The sequence below is a fragment of the Rhea americana genome, unplaced genomic scaffold (assembly GCF_003343005.1).
Source record: "Rhea americana isolate MKP2758 unplaced genomic scaffold, rheAme1 scaffold_260, whole genome shotgun sequence".
NCBI classification, from domain to species: domain Eukaryota; kingdom Metazoa; phylum Chordata; class Aves; order Rheiformes; family Rheidae; genus Rhea; species Rhea americana.
In genome coordinates this window covers 423490-446923 of record NW_028186380.1, presented here as the reverse complement: position 1 = coordinate 446923, position 23434 = coordinate 423490, and the positions used below count along the sequence as shown (strand labels likewise).

Below are 23434 nucleotides of genomic sequence, written 5' to 3'. Positions count from 1 at the left end.
AATACTAAAACAGCAAGACAGAGTCTGTGCAGTGTATGTGGCAAAAAATGCATGTACTGTAGTGTARACCTTTCACTCAGGCAAATTATCATTGAAAGCATACACAAGCCATATGTTACAAAATAAAATCTGTCTTTAATTCTGCTAGTACAACTCTATGTAACTTAGGCTCTTATATGGACTAGCAGTTTCTCTCTCAAGTCCAGGACTAAAACCACATTCACATTTTGTTCAGGCTTTCTTCAGGTACTATTTATTAATCACCCAGACCTAAATTTCTCTTAAATGTCAGCAACTCACTTTCCCAGATGCCAGGCTCGCTTGACACTAACAGCAGCTTTTCTCCAACTGTCCAAGAAATAAACTACCTGGGAAGCCCCCTGTTCTCATCTCTATATACCAGGGAGTAATATGCCTCTTATGGGCCTATCTCCAAAACATTCAGATTTTGGAAGAGTCCAGATTTAACTGGGCATCAGCTTGCCTGTACACCCCTATCCCAAACCYCAGCCTTCCTCAAGTTTGGAGTCAGAGTTGGCTGTTCATCAGCTCTAATTTATAAAGAAAGAATGAAGAGAATTACAACTGTACCTAGGTACAGGCCTCTATTTGCACATTTAGCATAGCAGTTAAGCTCATTACAGTATTTCTAACCAATAAAGTAAAATATACATATGTCTCTGATATTTAAAGAAGGCTTCCTTCAAAAGCAGATTTTGAATCCTGCTGATGGACACAAGCTTCTGACCAAATAGGATGGTAGATGACCCAGGCAGAATTCTAAAAAGCCAAGGAGCCATAAAGCTGGGGAGCCAGCGGAGTTCAGAAAATGGTAGAACTCACGTTGGACCTGTTGCTGATGAGCAGGCCAATTTAGAGAGGGTATTTTTACCAGAAAATAAAGCACTAGGAAAGTTAGGTTTGGTTCCCTCCTAAGCATCCAAGTACACAAATTCCCACCACCCAAGATGGCTAATAATTCAGCTGTTCTGGATAAGAGACCTTCTCAACTCCACTGCATGAATTGGTGTCACTGAAGAGGAAACAGCAGTAACAACTAAAGGCAGTAACTGGTCCTGACAGTCCCAAGAGTAGGAATCTCAAAAATGGGGAAGACAACTGAAATGGTCATTTATTTTCTGGATGAATGATCCAGATATAAGATGAGTACTGCTTACTACAACTAGCCATGTTTTCAATGAAGCAGCTTTGACTGCATTTTGTGAGCAGTCTAAAATATTGGGGCACATAAGCTATACTCCACATGTTTACTGAATCAGTCAMTTTGGGAAATTGTGTCCAGTTAATATACAGTTTAGGAAAAGCTAAGTATACAGTAATTTACACAGAAGCAATGCTGTATTGTGCCCAGAACACCAAGTGTGTAAGGAAGTTTCAGGTGCCAAATGAAAGCATAGGCAGGATTAAGTGATATGTGAGGTGTGTGTGGAGAGAGAAAGAAGAACAGGTGTTGGGTGACTCCAACGTTTGGACTCCAATGCCAAAAAACTGCCTACAGTCTACTCTGGATTTAACTCACAATTTTCTGTTCTGTTAAAAAATCCAATTCAATCAAGAATTGTGACAGTGTCTTTCTGAAGAAGTTAAATGTTTTTTAACTGTACAACTTCTGAACAGCTTTATTTTTAATCAATGAAGTCATAATACTGGTCAACTAATATTAAAGCACTAGATGTTACCGGTAGGAACAAAACTGCTCCAGCAAAATTTGCAGACTTACAGTATTAAATATGCTAAAGGCAGTAGGAGCAAAGCAAGCAAAATTATGAGCCAGTCAATAGTAGGGCTGGGTGATCAGGTGTGAATAAAATAACAATTTGAAATCAACACCAAAAAAATGCACTCTCTCCTCTGAGTTTACAGGCAATTAATCCCTTTCATATCACCAAGTATATTCTAAAACAGGAAAAAGAGGAGGCCATGTTTCTCCTCATCTACTGTAAGAATTAAATTTGAACAAGGGAAGTATTTAGCTGCTGTAATGAAGTGGATATCTCAGGCCTGCTAGTTTCATAGTCATATTTTAAATTTAACAAAAGAAAATTAACTTCAGAAATCAGTTACCTCTTTCTGGAAGTGTACTGGCATTGCATATTTGTTCTTCACCATCCCCAGCTGATGTTGCAGCTTTTATTTTAAATTGGTAAGAAACATTGGAAAGTAGATTTCTGAAAGTATGTAGCTTATCATAAGAAGAAAAGTTCACAGAATTTCCTTCAACTGTTATGATGTAACGAGTAATCACACCGTTTGATGCGGCAGGAGGGTCCCACTGCACTAGGATTGATTGCCAGCTTGTTGCAATACAATGAACATTCTGGACAACATCTGGTACTTAAAAAATACACATATACCAAAGGTTAACATTCCCACACAATTAAAATGGTAATCAAAGACCAGTATACTTAGAGAAGCAGACATAATCTCATAGCAAGGGTCAAACATTCCAATGGCAGACAAATTGATATTTTAATTGAAAGACATTGAGAGAACAAAAATATGTCTTTGTCCTCATTAGAAGCTTCATTTCCAACAGCAACGAACATGACTCATGCTAGTGCTTCAACTAGAAGAGACCACCTATTTGGCTTTTTCTTAGCTGTGTACTCCAACTTTATTTTCATATCTGCACATATATTTCCCACGTTTCTGTAATCAAAGTGTAATAATGTATAGACAGTAGTGTGAAGATCATGTATTTCACAGCAATATCAACAGCAAAAGTTCCTTATTAACCTGTTAGCTTGGTTTCTTTTTAGGCATTGTACCCTGTCTTGCTGTTCTTAAAGCAGGGCATGTCCTGCATAGAAGTCACTGGGCAGGCTTCTGAGCTGTCATATGAATGTTATTATCTTACTGGTCCCCATCTCTTTGCTGATCCCAGCAGAYGAATTTTTTTAAAAGGTCATAAAAATTTAATAGAAGATGGCAAATAACATGTAAACACATGCTGAAATAGAGCAATTAGCTATGAAGAATTGATTAAATAGAACAATGAATTGAAGTATCTCAGAAAGAGCTAAACAGCTGGCTGTACTTGCTGAGAGAAAACAAATACATAGTAAAGAGTGCCTCAAACTACTCTATCTCTTGAAACATGTCTAAGAACCTATAAAATGGTCAAAGGACTATCACTGATGTACCAGAAGTAGAAGCTAACATGTTAATCATCACTGCACAGGGGGAAATGGATCTCTTTAAAAAGATTAATTTTCTTTCCAGAATTTGAAGAATACTCCTTTTAAAAAAGGAGCATCTGCAGAAGAAGGGAGATTAACTGGCACTTTTAATAAAGACTAGAGACAGAATCCTTAGATGAGTACAATGAGGAATAGATCTACTATTTGCCCAAAACCTGAGTTGGAGAGAAAGGAAACAATGCTATAATTAGTTGAGCGTAAAATCCAAGAAAAAGCTGTAAAACAACATGACCACAGTCCTGTGGGCAATTTCTCTCCAGCACTTCAGAAAAGAGCACTGGGAACATGGAATGTCACAGATGAGATAACTGAGGGCTGCCTGTGGCTCTTGGGCAGGCAACATCTAGCTTCAGGGATCAGTTGAGAAGCTGGTTCAGTCACAGTCCCGGTTTCTCATGGTGTTCTAACTGCTGGATACAATAAACAGCGTAATTTCTTTTCCTGTACACTGTTTAAGCAGCTTAATCAGCACTGTAAAGAACATCTCACTGGAAGTATGATCATGAAAAACTAGTTGGCACAAAGGATACTTCCTTGATACTTCCGCTACTCCCCTGTTGTCTGCATAAAAGGAACCTGGGAGATAAACACATCCATTCTAGTCTCTTGGCTCTGACAACCCTTATAAAGTAAAGCAGCCTGGGCATTGCTCTGACTTGGCAAAGGAGCAAAGGCTTCATCTAAAGGCCACTTTCACACATCCATGGATCTCCTGGTCTGCCTTTAGTGAAGGTTGCATATACAGTTCCACATGAAATAATACTTCATTTTCAAGCAACCTGCAACTTCAAAAAGTATGCAGAAGGCACAAGACAAAACTGCACATGATGACTAAATTAACTCCGCTATATTGCATAGTCCTCCCCAGTTGTCAGGAAGAATGAGATGTAACAAATTAAGATATTTAATTGGTGACTAGTTTCCGCTTCTAAAATAAATTATCAAATATGTTAAAGGTTTGCATTTGTTTAATGTGATTTCCAGGTCATTTGCCAATCTTTTGTCCAGCTGCTTTTGATACTGCTAAAGTTTCAGTTATTTTCACAGGGATCTGAATTATTGCTTTGATCTGCAAAGTCTGATATCTATCTAATTTTCCTCCCATTGTCTGTGATGCTATTAAAAGATTTGTAGTAGCCATATAAGCCTCTCAATTCAGATGAGGACATTTCTAATTCTACACTTCCGACATCAAACTTTAAACCCAGCCTATCTGGTGCAATAGGAATGTGAATCCATGTTACACAGGCAGATGACAATGAGATAGTGTTATACTACATTTGATTTGGAGAGAACAGGAAGAATGTTGTTCAACTATACACGGAAATCTACATAAACAAAACAGCAGCTTATTAAAAGTTATGTCTAACCTGATTCCATTGTTGTAAATTGGACAGCATTACTGAACTGATTGCCATTCCCAAGTTTGGTATATGCAGACACACTGATAACATAGGTGCTGAATGGTTCTAATCCAACAAGGTTGGCCTCATTGTTTGAACCTGAAACATTCTTAAAGGAGGAAAAATTATTAGTAGGCAATCTGTGTAAGCACTGTGGGCCYCACCTTGTTCTCACTGGAATGAATAGAAGATTTAGAACTGCACTGTTGCCTCTTCTACTCTCAGTGGCTGTCTGTCACACAGAGTAGTCCCTGATCTCAACTAAAAGGAATGCAGGGTCACATTCTTCCTTTCCTTTCTCCTCTCTCTTTCACTGTGGCTTGTAAGGAAGATATGKCAAAGGATGGTATCACTATTACTATAGCATTGTTAGAGCAGATTAACTTCATATATACTTTTTTTTTTAACCAATACTAAAAGAACTCTGTCATCTCCAAACCACCATATCAAGCCCTTCTCACCTTTTACTTCCTTATTTCACCTCTTCAGCGGAAGAAGCCACATGAATCATATATTTTTTTTTTTTTCACTTTACCTGAGTCAGGCAGACAGACAGACTGACGAAGAAACACGACTGGAAACTCTATTAAGTACAGTTCAGATCCTGGTAGTAGTTTTTCCCAGAGTACAAAGGGTCACTCTGCGCATACTTTCAGAGGACTCTAATAACAGCAGGGAGATAGCTCAATTTCACCAGGAAAACCTGGTGAATATTTTGCAAGATTCATGTTACCAGAGAATTATGGTGCCTAGCTACAATATTTCTATATACATTGCTCTGACTTCTTCACTGCCACTACCTAAATCTAGGTTCTTCTGCTTATAACATTACATAACATGAAGAAACTTGGGACATGGCAGACAAATCTAAGTGTGGCTGCCAGCTTCTATAATCTAACTCCGTAATCTACTGACAGGCAGTTGTGTAGGGCTTGGTTTGGTTTGAGTATGTCTGTGATGGAAAGGGAGTGAAAAATCTGTGTGGCCTCCGTGAGGGCCCAAAGAATGTAACTGCAAAGTCAGCTGTCTGAACAAATCACTCTGTTCTGTTTCTGTATGTGCATAGCACCTCCCTCCTCCAAGGATCACAGGAGAGACTGGGGACATGACAAGTACTTCATTCCATAATGGGGAATAATAGCAGATTGCATAAGGGTTAGCCAAATAGGTCATGTTCCCTCACGACTGATTTCTGCAATACATATGCTTGTATATATATACAAGACTTCAAGTATGTCCCTTGCATGCTAAGTCTCTGGAAGAGAGACTGTATTGCTGCCGGAGTTGGAGCAATGAGGCTCTCTGCAATCCCACAGTGTACCTTGCACTGCGTGTCTTAAACTCAAAGTTCACAGCAGAGATGTCTTTTCACTATAGCCTTTACAAGCATCTCATGTGAGCAGATTTCCTTATTATATAGTTTCTAAGCCCAATATGCAATTCTGACCTCAGCTTACTGCCCTCACAGTTCATGGTGCTCTTTTGATGCCATTCAAAAAACCAGACTTCAGTGGTGCATTCTTGGATATAAATGCATCTATCAACGGGTATTTCTATGTATATTTTTACAGTATCTACTTCATTTAAAATTTATTCAATTTTTCTTATGCAATTCAAATAAAAAACCCCTCTAAACAGGTTTCAATCATTTTGCAAGATTACTAGAAATTTCCTTCTTTCTTTTGTGGATCTCAGAAGTCCACAGACACTAGACTACTAAACAAAGGTGGCCAGCCATTTTTATCATTTTATAACATCAAACTTGCACTGAAGATTAATGAAGCTCATCATTAACAAAATAGTAGAAGCTCAGAGCAAATTACATCCAACCATTTTTTCTCTATGTAATTTTAAAAATCGAAAAACTGGCATGATGTGAGGGTAAGAAAATTGTCTTGCAGAACACAGCAATTCAGAGGAGTTTCGTAATCCTAGGAGCGTAACAGACATCCAAAATATTTTTCAGATATTTTGTTCTTGGAATATGAAGAGAGTATATACCTGCCCAAAAGATTAAATACTGCTAAAACTATATACATACCTGATAAAATAATTTTTCACTGTTGTTTTGATAAATCTTAAAATTGTATCTCATAATAACACCATTTGGCTTAGGGCTTGGATGCCATTTCAGCCACACAGAATCTGCAGTGTAATTTGTAATGGTCAAATTCTGAGGTGGAGCTAATGGCACTGCAAAAGAGAAATGCTCTTGATTTCAAAATCACAAATAATCCAGGCAAACACAAAAACTTTTCAGACACACTAGAACATATATGGAGGTTTGTTACCATTTGTATCTGAACTCAACAAAATATTAATTCACGGCTATTTTATGGTTTTATTTCTTTTTGGCTTAAAATGAATTTCATTAATCAGGAATGCCTGTTTAGTCAGAACAAAGGATATTTAATTAGAGACCTAAAGAATCTACTAATCACTTAAACAGCCCCATTGTCAGAACCAAGGATATTTGACAAAAATCTTATTAGATATATTGCTGGAATCAAATATACTTTGCTTTCTACAGTATATATTGAATACAGCAATACGTATTTCAAATATGTCATTTACCTTATTGGTGAGAGTACGGCCTTGTAAAGGAGACCTGTAGGAATGCATAAGAAATTCCATGCTTGATCATTTTTCAGTCACATATATATGAGGGAAGAAGAGGAAAATGTTGTTGCTTGTTTCACAATTCCTCACACTTGGTGAATTGTGATGTACTTCAAGCACAAAAGACATTTCTGTTTGGAGTTACTTTTAGTATTCTGAGCAGAATGTGACCTCCTCCAGCACACAGAGACTGGAGGAGCAGAACTCCAAAAAGACTTCCCTTCTGGCATTTCTTTCTCGCGAAAGCTCTTCATGCACAGACCAACAGAAAACAAATCCTCTTCAGTTCTAATGTTCAGACCTAAGATGGGTGCAACAACACAGGTCCAATTTTTCAAAGTTTGTTACAACTGCATTTGCTCACCTGACTCATCCGTGTAGAACAGAAGCACGGCAGGCGGACCAGGTCCTTTTATAGTTCTTGCAGCTGCGTAAATGCTGTACAACATGAACGGTGCAAGGTCTTCCAAGATCACAAAATTATTGGAGGTAGAGAATGAATTATTCCTTTCTGGGCCAAATAAATTTAAGTCATAACTTATTATGATACCACTTGGCTTAACAGGAGGGTCCCACGAAAGCATAACTGAGGTAGTTGAGAGATTTGAATATGTTTTGATTATAGGTGCTGATTCTGGGACTACATTAAGAAATGACAAAGAGAAAAACAAGAATAACCACAATGAAAAAATKAATTACAATGAAAAATGTCTTTTTGCTATCAAAGGTTTGAATGGAACTTTCTTTTTTTGAATTTTGAATGGATGTGTTTGAATAGAAAAATAAAAATATTTTCTTTGAATAGAAAATTCTATTTCATGGTCTCAACACAGAAATGTATGAAAGAAGTAACTTGTATTACTGTTTCACAAAAGACTTTCAAGTAGCATGAGAAAAATAAACACAATAATCGTTACTGTCTTTAGAAAGTTATACAGGTTTTACACATTTCCTTAGGAATGAATAAAAACTATTTTAAAACTTACCATCTTCATCAGTTTTGATATGCAGACTCAGAGCATGCAGTTCAGAAGATCCTTTTTCAGTAGCTGGTGTGATTTTCAGAATGTAATCAGTGTATTTCTCCAGATTGTCAAAAATAATACTTGTGTTGTAAGTAAGGAAAGACAGTATCTTTTTGGTTTCCAGATGCAATAGACTTAGAGAAACATGAAAGAAGACTAAACCATTTGGCTGAGATGGTGGAAGCCAGCTTACATTTACAGAAGATGAGGAAATGTTTTGATAGACCAGATTTTCAACAGAACCATCTGGGACTATGAGAGATAATAAGCAAAAAGTAAATGCATGGATTATAGTAATAAAGATCCCAAAACCAAAACAGAAATAAATGCCCAACATATGATTATTTTGTAAACCTCACAAGTAATATGCTAAATATTTTGCACAACATTTTAAAAATCATTTATGCCTCATCATCAAGAGCAAAATATTCTGGAAGCAGATATGGATAATCAGCTATTGAACGTGATCATTGAAAGAACCTTAATGACAGTTCCATTACTGCTTGTGAAAGAAGTTCATGAATTATGTTCTCTGTATTACAAAGTGAAGACTCAGATCAAAATGTTTTATAAGCAAAGGAAAACACTACAGTATTGAAAAGAGTACTTACTGGCCTTTTTTTTTTTTTAACTTTGTGATCGTAACAGTAAAACCATTATAAAGTTACAAAATATCCAATAATTAGAAGCAGTGATGTACACTGTAACACTAAAAAAAATTGGTCACTTACTATCCTGATCTGTATACACATCTATTATTTCACTGGTTTTGTTTCCATCTCCAAAAGCTGTGCTTGCAGTTAACCATAGAGTATAATAGCTGTATTTTGCCAGGTCATCCAGAACTGCAGATTGAGACATATTGACACCACCACTGTAGTTACCATAACTTGTGAAATTCTAAGGGAAAGAAATTGTGTTAATTCACTCAAAATAAATGTTATTTCTTCATCACTTTATTTTTTTAGCATCCTACTTGGCCATCAACACCACCAAGAGATGATTCACCATACTATTCAGGAGACAAACATACTTGGGATCAAGTCAGTCCTCCTGATTTTTACTTAAATACTCAAATAACTTGTCATATACTTTTTATTATGACTCCTTGTAAACACTATAGAGTATATAACTGTCTCTTCTTGTTGCTTGTAGTTTTTGAAAGTCACTCCACCTTTTTTAAAAAAGAAATTGTCTGTAACACTGCATGCATATCACATCAAAAACAAAAAAGTATTTGTTAATTCTTCATAGAAGAATTTGACTTAGAGGCCTGCTGCAGTTCTGCTCAGGATTTGAAGACTGTTGAGAGGCCATGTACCCTATATGCGTATTTAGCTCCAGCAAATTCAAAGCTTTGCTCCTGATTTGAAGAGTAAGTTATTACTCCCCAGCAACATTGCCCCATTAAGCAGGTGGCAAAAGAAGCACTCTCAAGATTAAAGAAGTCCTYGTTTTTCTATGTAGCAACATTTTCATGGTGAGATGGATTTTGCCCAATACCCTGATGTATACACATTTCACTTATTCAACTTGCTCATTGTTTTTAGTGTTACACTTATTCATAAAATCAAACCTGGCTTTTAATGCCTTCCTAGAAAAGAGGGGCCCAAATAGCAGACCTACTGAAACAGGAGGAGGATGAGTGTAAAGTTTGCAGAGCTAAATACAGAAATATTGTATATAACCATGAGCATACTCAAATTGCATATTAAACATATGATATCTTTCTCTTGAGGAAAGTACCTACTGAAGAAGTCACCATGACACTCTTTACTAACAGTCGTGTAAGTACTGTGAAAACTCACAGTTCTCCATATAATTTTGAGATCTGTTACCAATATGTATCAACTAATCTTGATACATCTAATTTAACACTTGACTAAATTCTATTTATAGGTGAAACTATTTTATTTCTGTAGAAAATAACAAGCAACATTCCTATTGATTTCCTTAAGATTTTTATACCAGCATCTGAAATGTGCTTATGTAAAATAAATAAACCAAGTATTGAAAAACCAAGTATTCATTYTGAATGCAGAACAGAAGCTGCACAAACTGGCAGTACAAACCTCTTTATGCATACTTAAACCACACTGTAAGGTTCATCTCAAAGTCAAGTTAAGTCAGTGTCAGTAGACATATTAAGAAATTCCATCTTAACCCATGATTTTCTTCTAAATGCAGACAGAAGTTAGGACTCTCTTGATGTAACTAACTGAGAAAGGCTGGGAGAAGTTTTACTTTACACTTGGCTATGTCAAAATGCAGGAAATGGAGGATCACATTCTAAGGTATGTAATTAAATTTTCTGATGCTCAAGCACAGAAAACAGAAAATACTTTGCGAACTGGAATTAGCATTCACAACACTCCTTGTTTTTATTAATATTAGTCAGGAGATCCAAAAAAGGACTTCAAATAATTCCCTGAGTTTTCAATGTAAAAATGTCAAAAGTTGACACAATCAAGCCACTTGGCACATCAAATTTTGATTCTAGATTGATATGAGTTTTTCTGTATGATGGACTGAAAATCCTACTCATCATTCAAAAAGCATAACTTCACAATTTAGTTAGCTGTATGTCATCTAGGCACAGGATACCTCAGTGCCCAACCTGACTGCAACAACAAAAGGCTCTTTGGCGATCCAAGAAAAAATTGTTTAAGGAGTCTCCTTATTAGGGGAACCCAAAGACTGATAGTTGACGACTACCTCAAAATTCTGCTATGAAAAAAATATTAGAGAGTAATAATAATTAAGAATAAGGGTGAGAAGGAAGAGTTGTGCGAGTACAAACTGAGAAATGACAAAACTTGCACTGATTGTACCCTGGGTACATTATAGGAAGCCTTACAATTAACTGTGGCTGCAGATGAAAGCAAACTGCTTAGGATCTTTGGCTACAGCTGAAGAAATTCTTCCTTCTGTCCACTTCTTCATCTATACATGAAAGAAGTTTTGACATAGCAAAGTATCAAATTATTAAAAGCAGCTAAGTGTAGGCAATACATAGGAGCATGAGACTGCCAGGAGAAAGAAGCATCTCCTTCAGCCCAGGAAGAAGGCTTTATTCCAGTGCTTTAAAGCTGTAATTGGTTATATACAGATATATATCAGTTATGTACAGTGCTGCTGTTGTTCACTGTTAACATTTCCCCCCATTCTCTGTCTTTAGGTTCATTGTATTGCACTGTTATTTTGAGTTAAGATCTCACACATATGACTCCAGTAGTCAAGAAGAGAGGGATCATACTGTGAGGGCTAATCCAGGCCATCCAATCCAAGGGATTTAATGCACACAGTTCTAGCACTGACCTAAGTGAAGACACTCTTCTTTTGTGCTGTACTGTTCTGTGGACATCTTTTCAAATATTTGCAATGATGTATTTTAGGGAAGTTCTCATTTTTCTCCTGTTTTGGTCATAGCTGGTGGAAGATGACTTGCTTAACAATTTAATTGGCACATCACTTGCATCCCTTGTCTGCATTCTGAGGGCATGGTCAGCCAAACTCCACTCTGAACTATATCCAGTCATGTTCACTTAGTTTGGCTTGAAGTAAAGGAGATGGATGTTTGGGGGTCAAACATTCAGCCTCTGGAAGAGTTCTGGGGGTTTTTTCTTTCTTTTTTTGGGGGAGGGTGTTGTTTCTTCCTTTGCTTAGCTCCTCGTTCCCCTGTCTAGTTTGGCAGGGTAAGATTGTTATTGTCATCTATACTGAATTTCCTACCCAGAAAGCTTTCTCAAAGTACATATTTATTGTGAAAGTGATGCAGAATTAAAATATTTGTAATTAGTATCTTTCCCACATTCCTGTTAATCAAAACACAAGTATACAGATATTGAATGAAAGAGGAGTTTATTCAAGTCAGTATCTCTTACCGATCAATATTTAGCAAACAGAAAATTACTTCCTGAATTCTCTGATTTTTCCACTATAAAACTGGAGTTTGACCGTTGCAGTACGATCATTTTAAACATGCAGGCAACCATTGCACCAAACTTGCAACGTTGCTATCGTAAAAAGTGAAAGCTCAAGCTGTAGAAGTCCAGCAGTACCACATACAAGTGATGTGAACCAGAACTGTTGTGCCGTATCAGCTGTGTACAAAGCGCCCATGGTTAGAGTACGTGTCATGCCTTTACTGGACTGGGGTAGAGTAATGAACATAACCCAAAAAGTAGCATTTCCTTTGGACCCAAGAAGTAAAATAAAAAAGATTTGGACCCAAGAAGTAGAATATAAAAGATAAAGCTGAACTTGAACCTAATCTAGTGCAAGGGAGGATTTCTTCTACTTCCTGCTGGCCACCATGCCTAGAAGACATTCAAATTACTGTCAAAGACTGCCATTTCTTTTCACCGTACTTCTGGAAATCTTTGCCTTGATCTGATAATGAGCAATATATTTGCCTACCAGCCATTCCTCCTTCTCTAATTCCCCCTCTCTTTTTACAGCCTGTCAGCATCTCCCACAGAAAAAGCCCATTCTACCAAAATCTTCAAATCTAATCTCCACCACTAAATTTTGCTTTCTGTTATTCTGCTTCTAAATCCTAGGTTTGAGTATCGCAGGCCTTCTGAATGGATAGCCACAGTGTGCCTTTTCATGTAAACCTGTAAAGCAAAGAAAGTCTAGATTATTTTTTTGCCCTATGAAGATATGTATTTTTTTTTTAAAGGACAACTGTCTTTCCTGCAAGTTTCTGCATGATGCTGAGAAATAAATTGTAGTTTTTAATCTCAGGTCTCCTGCTTTTCTCCCTCAGCAAAGTTCTTTACTTTGCATTAACTAATCTCCTATTTTTAACAATGCAATTTGTACCAAGTTTGTTATATTTATTATGGTTTAATACGCTTGAGGAGTTTGAGAATGTGTGAGGAGAAGTGAGAACAAACCTGAGATAACAGAATGGTAGTAGTTTTAGTATGACTTACACATCTATTTTGGGTTGTGACAGCACTGGGAAGATGTTAATTTGCTTGAGATTCTTCAGATGGGGCAGTTATTTCAGGCATCTGGAAGATACGCTTTATGCCTTGGAGCTCTTTTATTACCTCCTGACAGAGAAGCAGATGAAAAACCAGGAAGGAATGACTGCCTGCAATGGAGTGTCTGAGAAGCTGGGGTTCTCAGAAATATGAAAGTTTTATTTCTCCTAAATAATCTCCTGAAGTGAGAACACAATTTGGATAAACACAAATAAATGGTAAGCTAGGATGTAGGAGCATCCAAATAGATGCAGTTTCAAATACTGTGTGCAATACAAGACATATCAATAAACAAATGCTCTGCAACTACATGGATAAATTTTTAAATTGCAGACAGTTGTAAGCTGCATGTATCAGGCTGACTTTCACACATGCATTGCTCTGTTGTAAAAATATTAATATAAAATAGCTAACAGAAAAGGGGGGGTATTTTTTCCCCTGTTTGAAATCCATCTTGCATCCATATGAATGCCAAGGAGCAGAATAGGAGAGTAATGTAGAAATGGTAGTTGCTATGCCAAACAGTGAACATAAAGGCATGATTATGTGAAGGGCAGAGGGAGTTGAGAGGAGCAGACAGACTAGGAGTGGATCATGAGTTGAGAGATTAATGGTGATCTCCCATGGCCAGTAAGAGACAGATGCAACAGCAGCTGAAATCTATCTTTTGACAGCTTTCTGCAGTGGGACAAAAAATCAAAGCTGAAAGGGTGAAAATGGTAGTTTCCACACCTAGAAGAGGAACTACTATCAGCACTTCTCTGTTCTTCACCATATAATACGCCAAAGCAGAGGTAACTTCTGCTCATATCACGATTCTTTCTTGCCCAACTACATCACACAATAATGAAACTGAATCCTCACCTTTTAGGGGCAATGTTACTGTGCTTTTGTCTTCCTGTCCTGTTCCTTCATCTCCAGCATCCCAGCAAGTCCAGACGGGTTATAGCTTTTAGTGTATTAGCTTCAACTTACTCATTCACCTCATAGTTCCACCCTCCTAAGTGCAAGAACAGCCCAAGTCTGTGGTCCTCCTCTAAAACCCCCTGAGTTGTCCAAGAAGTAGATAGATGTAGACATTCTTCATATCGTGGGCTTGTTTGGGCTATGCACTGATGTAATGGTTTCTCCAGAGATTTGTTAGGCTAAGAAAAATGCTGTTGGTATAGAATTATGTGCAAGCACAGGCTGAAGCTCTGAACTTCAACTCTAATTTTAATCTTAACAGAACGTGAACTCAGTGCATGCTCTTGCTTGCATCTGAAAGCAAAGCCTGGCAATCACACAGCTTCACAGAAGTCAGAGATGTACATACTCTGAAGTGTATTAGCAGATTCAGTTGCAGGAGTTTGTAAAATTTCCTGTGAATGTTTTTTCTAGTCATACTCAAACACATGCATACTTCACACTATGCCATAAAGTTATGCAGCATTTTTTGTGCATTGGTTTCTCCATGACTTTACAGTTCTTTCTTTTCTTCCATATGTGTAAAGTCTGTAACCAAAAATCTGTAAAGGAAGCTTATATCCTCTCATTATATTTCTGTACCATAATATAGTCTTAGAAAGGAGAACAGAAAAAATACACATACTACTAATAAATGTGATGCACAATTAGGGATGAAAGTATCAACAAAAATCTACACAGAAATGTTTGGATCACCAACAAATGATAAATGACATTTTATTTTTCTTTTATGCATTAACTTCAGATTCTGAGTTTTAACATACTAACAGTAGTTTTCTGTTGAGTAACAGAACACCTATTCTCTACTCTTATTTTCACTATTGTACAAACATCCATTAAAAAGCAAAATGGAGCTGTTACAGACACGAACTCAAACTCACAGATTAGGCTAAAATAAACAAATTTGCATTCTCAAGGATGTGAATGAGTATATTATGTCTTGTACCTGTATCTCTATATATTGTGTATATGCATACATTACAAGTACGTGGGCATATATATACATATACACACACACATATACATTTTGCAATGTTGATTATTAACTCACATAACCCTAAATCTATCTAACTGCTTTACAAAGAACTCTTCTCATGCTTGATATGAATGCCCAATGATACACACAATGCTACACAAATAACCACAAGATGTGCTTCTGTCTTTATTAATTAAAGTTGCTTTGTGATAAAGCAAATATGAAGAAATACAGTGATAACTATCATATTGATTTAATCTTTAATGCGTTAACTATTAAAACACATTACTGAAATCTATGAAATAAGGATATCAAAAGATGCTTACCTGTATGAAAATTCCCGAATTATTTTTGAAATAAACTGAGTAATACAGTATAATTCCATTAGGTTTTTGAGGAGGAGACCAGAATAGCATTATTGATGTGGAAGTAACATTTCTATACACAACATCTTTTGGTGGATCACTTGGTGCTGGAAAAATATTAAGTGTTAGAGTACCTAACAGGTTTTGTACATTTAGTACCCAAGAAATATTCATTATAGATAYGACAATATCCTATGTCAAATTAAATGCATTTTTGAGTATGGTATAAAAATTGCTTCTGGAAATGGCAAAATAAAGTAATAAATATAAATCACTTTCTAAAATCCTAGAAATATACCTGTATTTAGTTGCATTTGCACACACACATGTTATTCTTATAGAATTTATCCTGTTACTAGTTTGGCACATGGAAATTCTAGGTTGTGCATACACTCAAGGGACAAAATTTTCATACCATCTAATTTGCAGAAACAGAAGTTGACTAACAGAGTTAGAAGTCTATGGCTGCATATATACTTAATAGGGAAAAAAAAGCACTTGTTTCAGAAAACCTAAATTAGAAGCCCATATCTCTCTTCACTGATTATAAAGGGAGTTCAGGCTACCAATTCATGTAGGTAAATCAAACACTTTATCTTGGATGGCATGGTCACTTCTGTTTTTGAATCTTACCCCAGGTTACTGAATTCCACTAAGGACTGCATGAGTAATTCTGCAATTAGCCTCTCCTCCCATGCTGAAAAGAATAGAAGTGTGCAGTCCTTCTCAGTAAGGAGAGTCGCTCAGTAGGAGACTCAAATTCAGTTCCTTAAGTCAGCTGAAGACAATTTACGTCCATATTGTTCATCATCCAAAAAAAACTCTAAGCAGTAACTATTAGAGAATTTAAACACTGGAAGTTATCTCAGTCTTTTGTTTTGTGCTGTTCTAGTTTGTATATTAACTGGGAAAGGAACTGCAACTGGGATGAGTGCCTTAAAATCCTGCCCTAAAAAGTCAGATCATGTTTCTGTATAGCTTCAGTAGCAAAGGCTGGGAATACCTACAACCTGCTGGTTAAGACAGTCTTTGGAGAGTTGACTTGGATAGACACTACTCTTGCCAGTGGCTGTGTGTCAAGAAGTCGATTTGTCTATGCAGGATGATTTTGAAATATGCCTGCATACTATTAATTATGAAACAGACAGTAGCTATATAACACACGGTAAAACTAATAATGTACCTGCTTGACTTTCAAAGCACAGTTTATTGTATAATCATTTATAAAAATCAGCTATCACTTTGGAAGTATAAAATCATTAAAATAGAATAAACAAATAAGTCAGTGCAAACTTCCAGATTTCATTTTCAAATTAAAAGCATTTTATGCTTGTGAGGCTTTAGAAACTATTTTCTCTATCAGAAAGTTGTATTATCACAAGATAGAGCAAAAAGCTATTAATATATACTATGACACTCATTTATTTCAAAATTTAAAAATAAATTAATATTTTAGTCTTACTAGTCTTGCAGTAAAATGCAATGTTCTGCTCAGTAAACTAATATCATAATAATAATAAAACTCATCATAATATTATACAAAGAGACACAGACATATAAGCCCACAAAGATACAGACACACATCTACACACACTTCTGGGTAGAATGTCTCCTCTTGACCAGTCAAATGCCAGTTTTCACTTTAGCAGCTTCTTAATTTATATAAGGCTGACAGAAGTTTAAGCTGAATGAAATCACAGATTCATGCACTACCTTCATACAATTCATATGGTATCCATATTATGCTTACCTCCTTCAGATGTTCTGAATTTTATAACATTACTTTTTATGTTTCCATCTCCGTATCTTGTACTTGCTGTTACATAAGCACTATACTCATAGTTATTTTCCAGGTCTGTGAACTGCAGTGATGTTTCCGTTACATTAACATGCCTTTTTGAAGTTTCACTCCTTAAAAAAAAAAAAATGCATTTTATATATATATAGAGAGAGAGAGATGCCATTTCCGTATGTATATAACTGTGCTATACTGTATCATTTTTTAAAAAGCAATATTATAGCAAATACAAATTCTTGAGGCTTTTAAAAAAGACATGGGTGAGTTCTGTCACATATTTTAAGAAGTTATTCTTGTACTCTTACMTCACAATGGGATTCCTAATTTTGCTTAAAAATATAAAAAAAAACAGATATGTATTTGTAAATCACATCAGGACTGGACATTATTATATGGAGTATCAAGGATGTCTCTCTAGTAACTGTTGTCAAATGATTATGTGGTACCCTTGGGAAGGACACAGTAGGGCATAACTAAACTGTCTCTCTGGACAAGAATAGCGAAATATAAAAAGATTATAGCAGAGAGCATGCCCTACCGTGACTCTGTGAAATTGGTCAGAAGGCTGAAGTTATAAATGGAATAATAGAAGATGATATGGAACAGGAATTAGCTGGTGCTGAGTTAATTCTGGTGGAATGTAGCAGGGGATCAGAATGGAACTCTAGTCAGGTCAAAACCAGCCTAGAAAGACTCTAAGATGTAACTTTAATAAAATGTTGGTATTAGCATAGGTATGAAATGATTATCATAAAGTAAAACAAGAGACAGAAATAACTAACTAGAATGTTAAGAGTCTGCTTTTCTTTGTTAAATTAATTTCATCTTTTATGAAAAGATAGCAGAGAGAAGCTAGCTAATGTTCCATTCCTGCAAAGAATTCTGTATGAGTGGGTGCTCTTAGCTTTTAATGGGATTTCATACAGGCATGATAATTTGACAAGTAAAACCAAATATCTTGTTCCAGGAATCATTGTGTAGGTCTTTAGAAACAAGAGAAAGAGTTCCAAATCTGAAAAAAAGAAAAGGTTGATTCTAAATTATTGGACACGCTCATTTTAATCCTTTGATATATGAATGTTCCAGGAACAAAGATCATCATCTGATCCTCCTGAAACAAAGTTACATTAAGAAACAACTGTAATGAGAACATGTAAGAAAATGACTATACTAAATTCTCCCAATCTCTTTCAAATTTTTAACAAAGTATCTATTGACTTGGGCAACTCTCTTATTTGAGAGAACAGAGAAAGTTAACATGTACATTCTTCTCAAAGTTCTGACATTTTGAACAGTCAGTAATGAGATGCAAGTGTTAATAAGCTAATAAAATTCCACAGTGCAAAATACAAGAGGTTGCTGAAGCAGTTATCAAATTCTGTGTAAAAAAAAGACATATTTTCTTGGATCTTTGCCCCATATGTTCTTTGTATGTAAAAATGTAGCTACTCATAATTTAAGTAATGAGAGAACATACAACCTACTGCCACTCCAAATAATTGTGTTCCATAACATCTCATTCATCAAAAAATATTCTCATAATCAGGTCATTATCACCAAGTAGAACAAAATTTTTAAGTGTTTTAAGAAAAGTTAATTTTCTATTTAGAAAAGCAACTGAGCCTGCAGTCAAAATAATAAAAAAACACTAATCAAACTGAGTATAATCTTCACAAACAATAGAAGGTATCTAGCAGAATGAGCTAAGCCAAGGAATTTCAATGAAGAACAATAATACTAAGTTTCAAATTACATTTCTCATAAGTCCAGGCAAGAAAAGGTCCTAACGAATTGTATGCTTTCACTTCAAAAAGAAACATACCACAGTGTCTGAAAAACCATCTCACAGCAGTTTTGAGATGCTGAAAAAGCATCTCATAGCAATCATCTCATAGCGTACTGCTGAGTCAGTAATTAACTGACAAAATTTTGTTGAATACATTAATTCCAATCTTTGAGCCTGAAATATTTTCCACACAAGAACAGAGGCATATACTGCCGTAGAAATATAGCAAAAAGTCAATAGGTAAGGGCAAGTTTAGCGATTTTATTAAATATGCCTTGAGACTTTAGAATTACAGGTTCAAGGAGTACGAATTTGTATTCCCAAGCCACAGATAGCTTAATAGCTGTTTTGCAGTCTGCTAATACCCAAAGACACATTGTCCTCTGACAAATTCCATGAAAGATAACAATGACAAAATTACAGATACTGTTCTTTATATTCTGCTAGTTGTGAATTCTTATTCTCATTTCATCAAAGAGAAGTTACGAATTTTCTACAATTGTTGCAATATATTTGAGAGAAGGAACATTTATTTAACATTTTTATTAGCTTTCCTCTTTCTGCTTTATCAAGAGGGGTTAATGATATCCTCTGTAAAACACTGAATGCCTCCCAAAAGTAGCAATTACAGCACAGCAGTTTGCCTTGTCAACTCTCACTATGCAATGCAGCTTATGAAATTATATAGACAATTATGTTGAATACTTTTTTTAAAAAAAGATAAGGAATAAAGTTGTGGCCCCTCTGAAAGCAATGGGAGTTTCCACCCAATGTCCTTGCCTCAAGATTATACCTAATGCCAGTCTAATTTTAGATAAACCACAGTGCGGATAGATAAGATACAGCACGGAGAAAATGGAAAGAAGAACAAGGCTTATTACAAAAAGTTATGTGGTTGTTTAATATAGATATTTAAAAAGACGGTTCTCTTAACAGGTTTTAAAAAATAAATCTTACCAGTTCATTCATTATAACAACAACGTAAGTCTTAAGGCAATATAAGGATGAAAAGCTGAATAACCTCAAGTCTTTGAACACAGTCTCTATCAAAACCACAATCCTTATCATGAAGTAAGTGTTTTCTAGCTAGAGGATAGTCATTAATTTAATATTCTTTGTGGTTAAAGGACACCAGATCTTGCCAATGCAGTAGAATTAATGACAGAAGCCCAAGTTAACTCTTCTGGAAAGAGGTCGCTCCTATTCACTTTATCATCAACTTACCTAGAAGGTCTAATAATAATGAAAAATGTTCAGTAGGATCAGAGGTCAAGCTCTACCCCAACAATGTTAAGTAACATTAAAATAATAAATGTAAGATTAATATTACTGTTTTTATAAAGATTGCTGATTTGCAATGCAGACCTCAAAAGGTGACTTTCTTTAGCATTTGATCTTGTGCCTTAGTTGCGGCATAAAACAGTACAACATAAATGCAATATAATAAAAGTGATCAGCAACAAAATCTGTTCAGTCGTGGCAGAAGTTATACGAAGATCCTTGAAGAGGTATCAAATCATTAGATCAAGCTGTGCTAGAAAGAGTACAGGACAAGAGCTGCAAGCTGGCATTTAAAGTGACAAACAACCTTTTGCAAGGAAAAAAAAAACATCCCAAGAGGGATGAGATACAAAACTGCAGGAAAGAAGAAATGATAGGTGGAAGAAAAAACAAGACAGTAAATGACTGTTAAAATGACTGATTTGATATCAATATGATCTATACAAAAAACAACTTTAGGCATAATTAATAGAAGACACTATGATTCTAATCTCGTGACTCTTGAGTTCTTATGTCATTTGGATGGAAGCTAAAACAGTTCTCATAAATTGCTCTTACATACTTCCTGCAAACCATAGCAATATTCACCTATCTTCTGTTTATTTCAAAATCTCTTTGACAATTTAGGAGCTCTTAGTGACTGATCAGTATATAATGAAAATAATCATTGCTTTCTAGCTTAAATTTCAATTGATTCACAAAGCCTTTACAAAAGTGTTTAAAATGCCTGCAAAATATTGAATGCACTAATTTTCACTTACTCCATCATATCTGAATTTGTATACACAACATGCTAGTATTTTAAGAGCTGGATTAATATTCACTCTCCAAAAATGTGTAATCAACACGTTGTGTAAAAAAAACTAACATTCCTGATAGGTTACAGATTAATATTTATCCTCAGAACCATTTCCAGAAAATCTTACCAGACGTAAACTGTGTAATAGAGGATAATTCCATTTGGCTCCACTGGAGGTTTCCATGACAACTGCACAATGACACCCGACAACTGTTTTACCAAGAGGGATTCAGGAGGAGAACTAGGAGCTATAAAATGAGAGAACAGGACATAATAGCTTGTTAAACAGCCAAGATCTATGGCATATGTTGCATCCTTAAATAGGATTTTAATTATTTGTGATGGAAAGTGAACTTTGTACCACATAGGTATAGTATTCATATCTACTCATGTTATAGCACAGCTTCTTTTCCTTTTTCTGACAGATGAAAAAGGAAGATTTTGTATGGTGATGTTAAAACATCTGTTTCTGTGATTCAATGGAAAAAAATAYTTCATGAGAAAACAGAGCAAAGGGTAGGTCACAGTGATTCATCTATTGTCCAAATACATGGCTGTGATTTTTTTTCCTTCTAATAAAAGCAAGAGTTTTATAGGTATGAATACATGTAAAATACAGCAAAAGAGATCCCCTGGGGAAAAAGAGATGCTGGAAATAATTATATGAAGCACCAAACCCTGGAAAAATGGGTAAGTGTGGCATAGAGAGATGAAAAAAATGTGGGATACCAGGCAGTGGTAAAATGTACTCACTCCATCAAATAAGGAAAACGTTCATACATTTAATATGCCACAAGAGAAAATATAAAGATATGAAATGACTGAGACCCTTAAAATTCATTGTAAGATGAATTCTATATGACATCCTAAGTTAAAGAAAACTCTAGAACATGTCTGATGTCAAATTCTAATTGAATTACTTTAAGATTCATATAGGTATTGGTGATAAAAAAGAATGTATGAGTGAGTGATTCCACTTTTTATTATGTTTATGTTATAGGGGAAGTAAATCTTTTCCTTCTTCTTGACTCATGGATATATGTATCATCATGTAGTAATATTAGAATTATTTTTGTTTCTTCGGCTTAAACCAAAGAGCATCATGTACTAAAAATTCAGGTCATAGTTGTAGTCATGCATGCAAATTGAGAATATGAGCATAGCTATTAGCAAATCTATGAAGCATTTGGTTTGAAACGTGGAACACTGTGTTCCTGTGAATAAAGTACATGAGATGTATTATAAAAACTGTTGTTTTTCACTTGTTTTTCCTTCTTTCACTATCTCAAAAGTTGGCAAAAATGTTTTAGAACTGTGTATTTAAGAAAAACTTATTTTTTTCCTGAACAAAGGCAATTCAGTGAATGTCTGTATTTAATGAGGAAAAATGGTGACAGCTGTATTTAGTGTTTTACTTGTTATATTATCCTCAGTGGCTACATAACAAAAGATCTATCAAACAGTGAATGACATTTTTTCTGGTATGTCTAGTTCATTGTACAGTTCTGATCTGTGGATATTCTTTTGCTGAAAAATAGAATCTACATTTCTCTAAATAAAAATGTTCTATGTAAAAGGTGGATTCATCAAAATCAGCTGTTCTCAGTGTGTTCCAGCAACATTAGTATTTAGCAAAACTATATTACCCAGACTGTGAATGCAACCCCATAACTATCTTGGAGATTCACACAGATCCATTATCATCAAAAGCTGGATTGTTAGCAAGCCAATGCTTCTTAAGATATGAAAAGAGGCTGAATTTGGGAATGCTTGGTGAACTGTTTTTATCAATGTAGCTTCAGCCTGCATTCCTCCCTAAGCAATGGAGAAACACAGGCTTCCCCAAAATGTAAGTCGCTGCACCTAAGTTAAGGTTCTACTTTGAATCTTTTTCATGTTCCTCTCTCCAGTAGTTAGAGAGGGCATCAACAGTAACTTCACACAACTAAATTGAGCACTTGAAGTTCAAATAACACTTAAAGGTTTTTCTAATTTGTGGCCTACCGTATTAGTTAGCAGGGAATGCAATGACTGTGTTCTACCCTGAATCACACTTCCCTGCTCAATTTGGTAGTCAAGTGCTTCAGATGATATAATTTGAGCATCTTTACAACATTAATGATTTTACATCTATGTATTAGCATCTGTTTGTGCATGTGTTTAGAAGAATTCAAAAATCTCTAATTAAAAGAACCAGAAGC

General features: G+C 35.6%; 1 protein-coding gene across 1 annotated transcript in view; it reads right to left on the bottom strand.

The window, feature by feature from the left end:
* PTPRQ (protein tyrosine phosphatase receptor type Q) overlaps nt 1-23434 on the bottom strand; it is a 134851-nt gene that overhangs the window by 57073 nt on the left and 54344 nt on the right. Inside the window, exons 34-42 of the mRNA XM_085307652.1 lie at nt 21361-21481; nt 17320-17480; nt 15531-15676; nt 9000-9168; nt 8230-8520; nt 7608-7883; nt 6666-6817; nt 4592-4733; nt 2086-2355 (exon numbers count right to left, since the gene is read on the bottom strand). Coding sequence (XP_085163778.1) covers nt 2086-2355; nt 4592-4733; nt 6666-6817; nt 7608-7883; nt 8230-8520; nt 9000-9168; nt 15531-15676; nt 17320-17480; nt 21361-21481 — 1728 coding nt within the window. The remainder of the gene's footprint in view (nt 1-2085; nt 2356-4591; nt 4734-6665; nt 6818-7607; nt 7884-8229; nt 8521-8999; nt 9169-15530; nt 15677-17319; nt 17481-21360; nt 21482-23434) is intronic.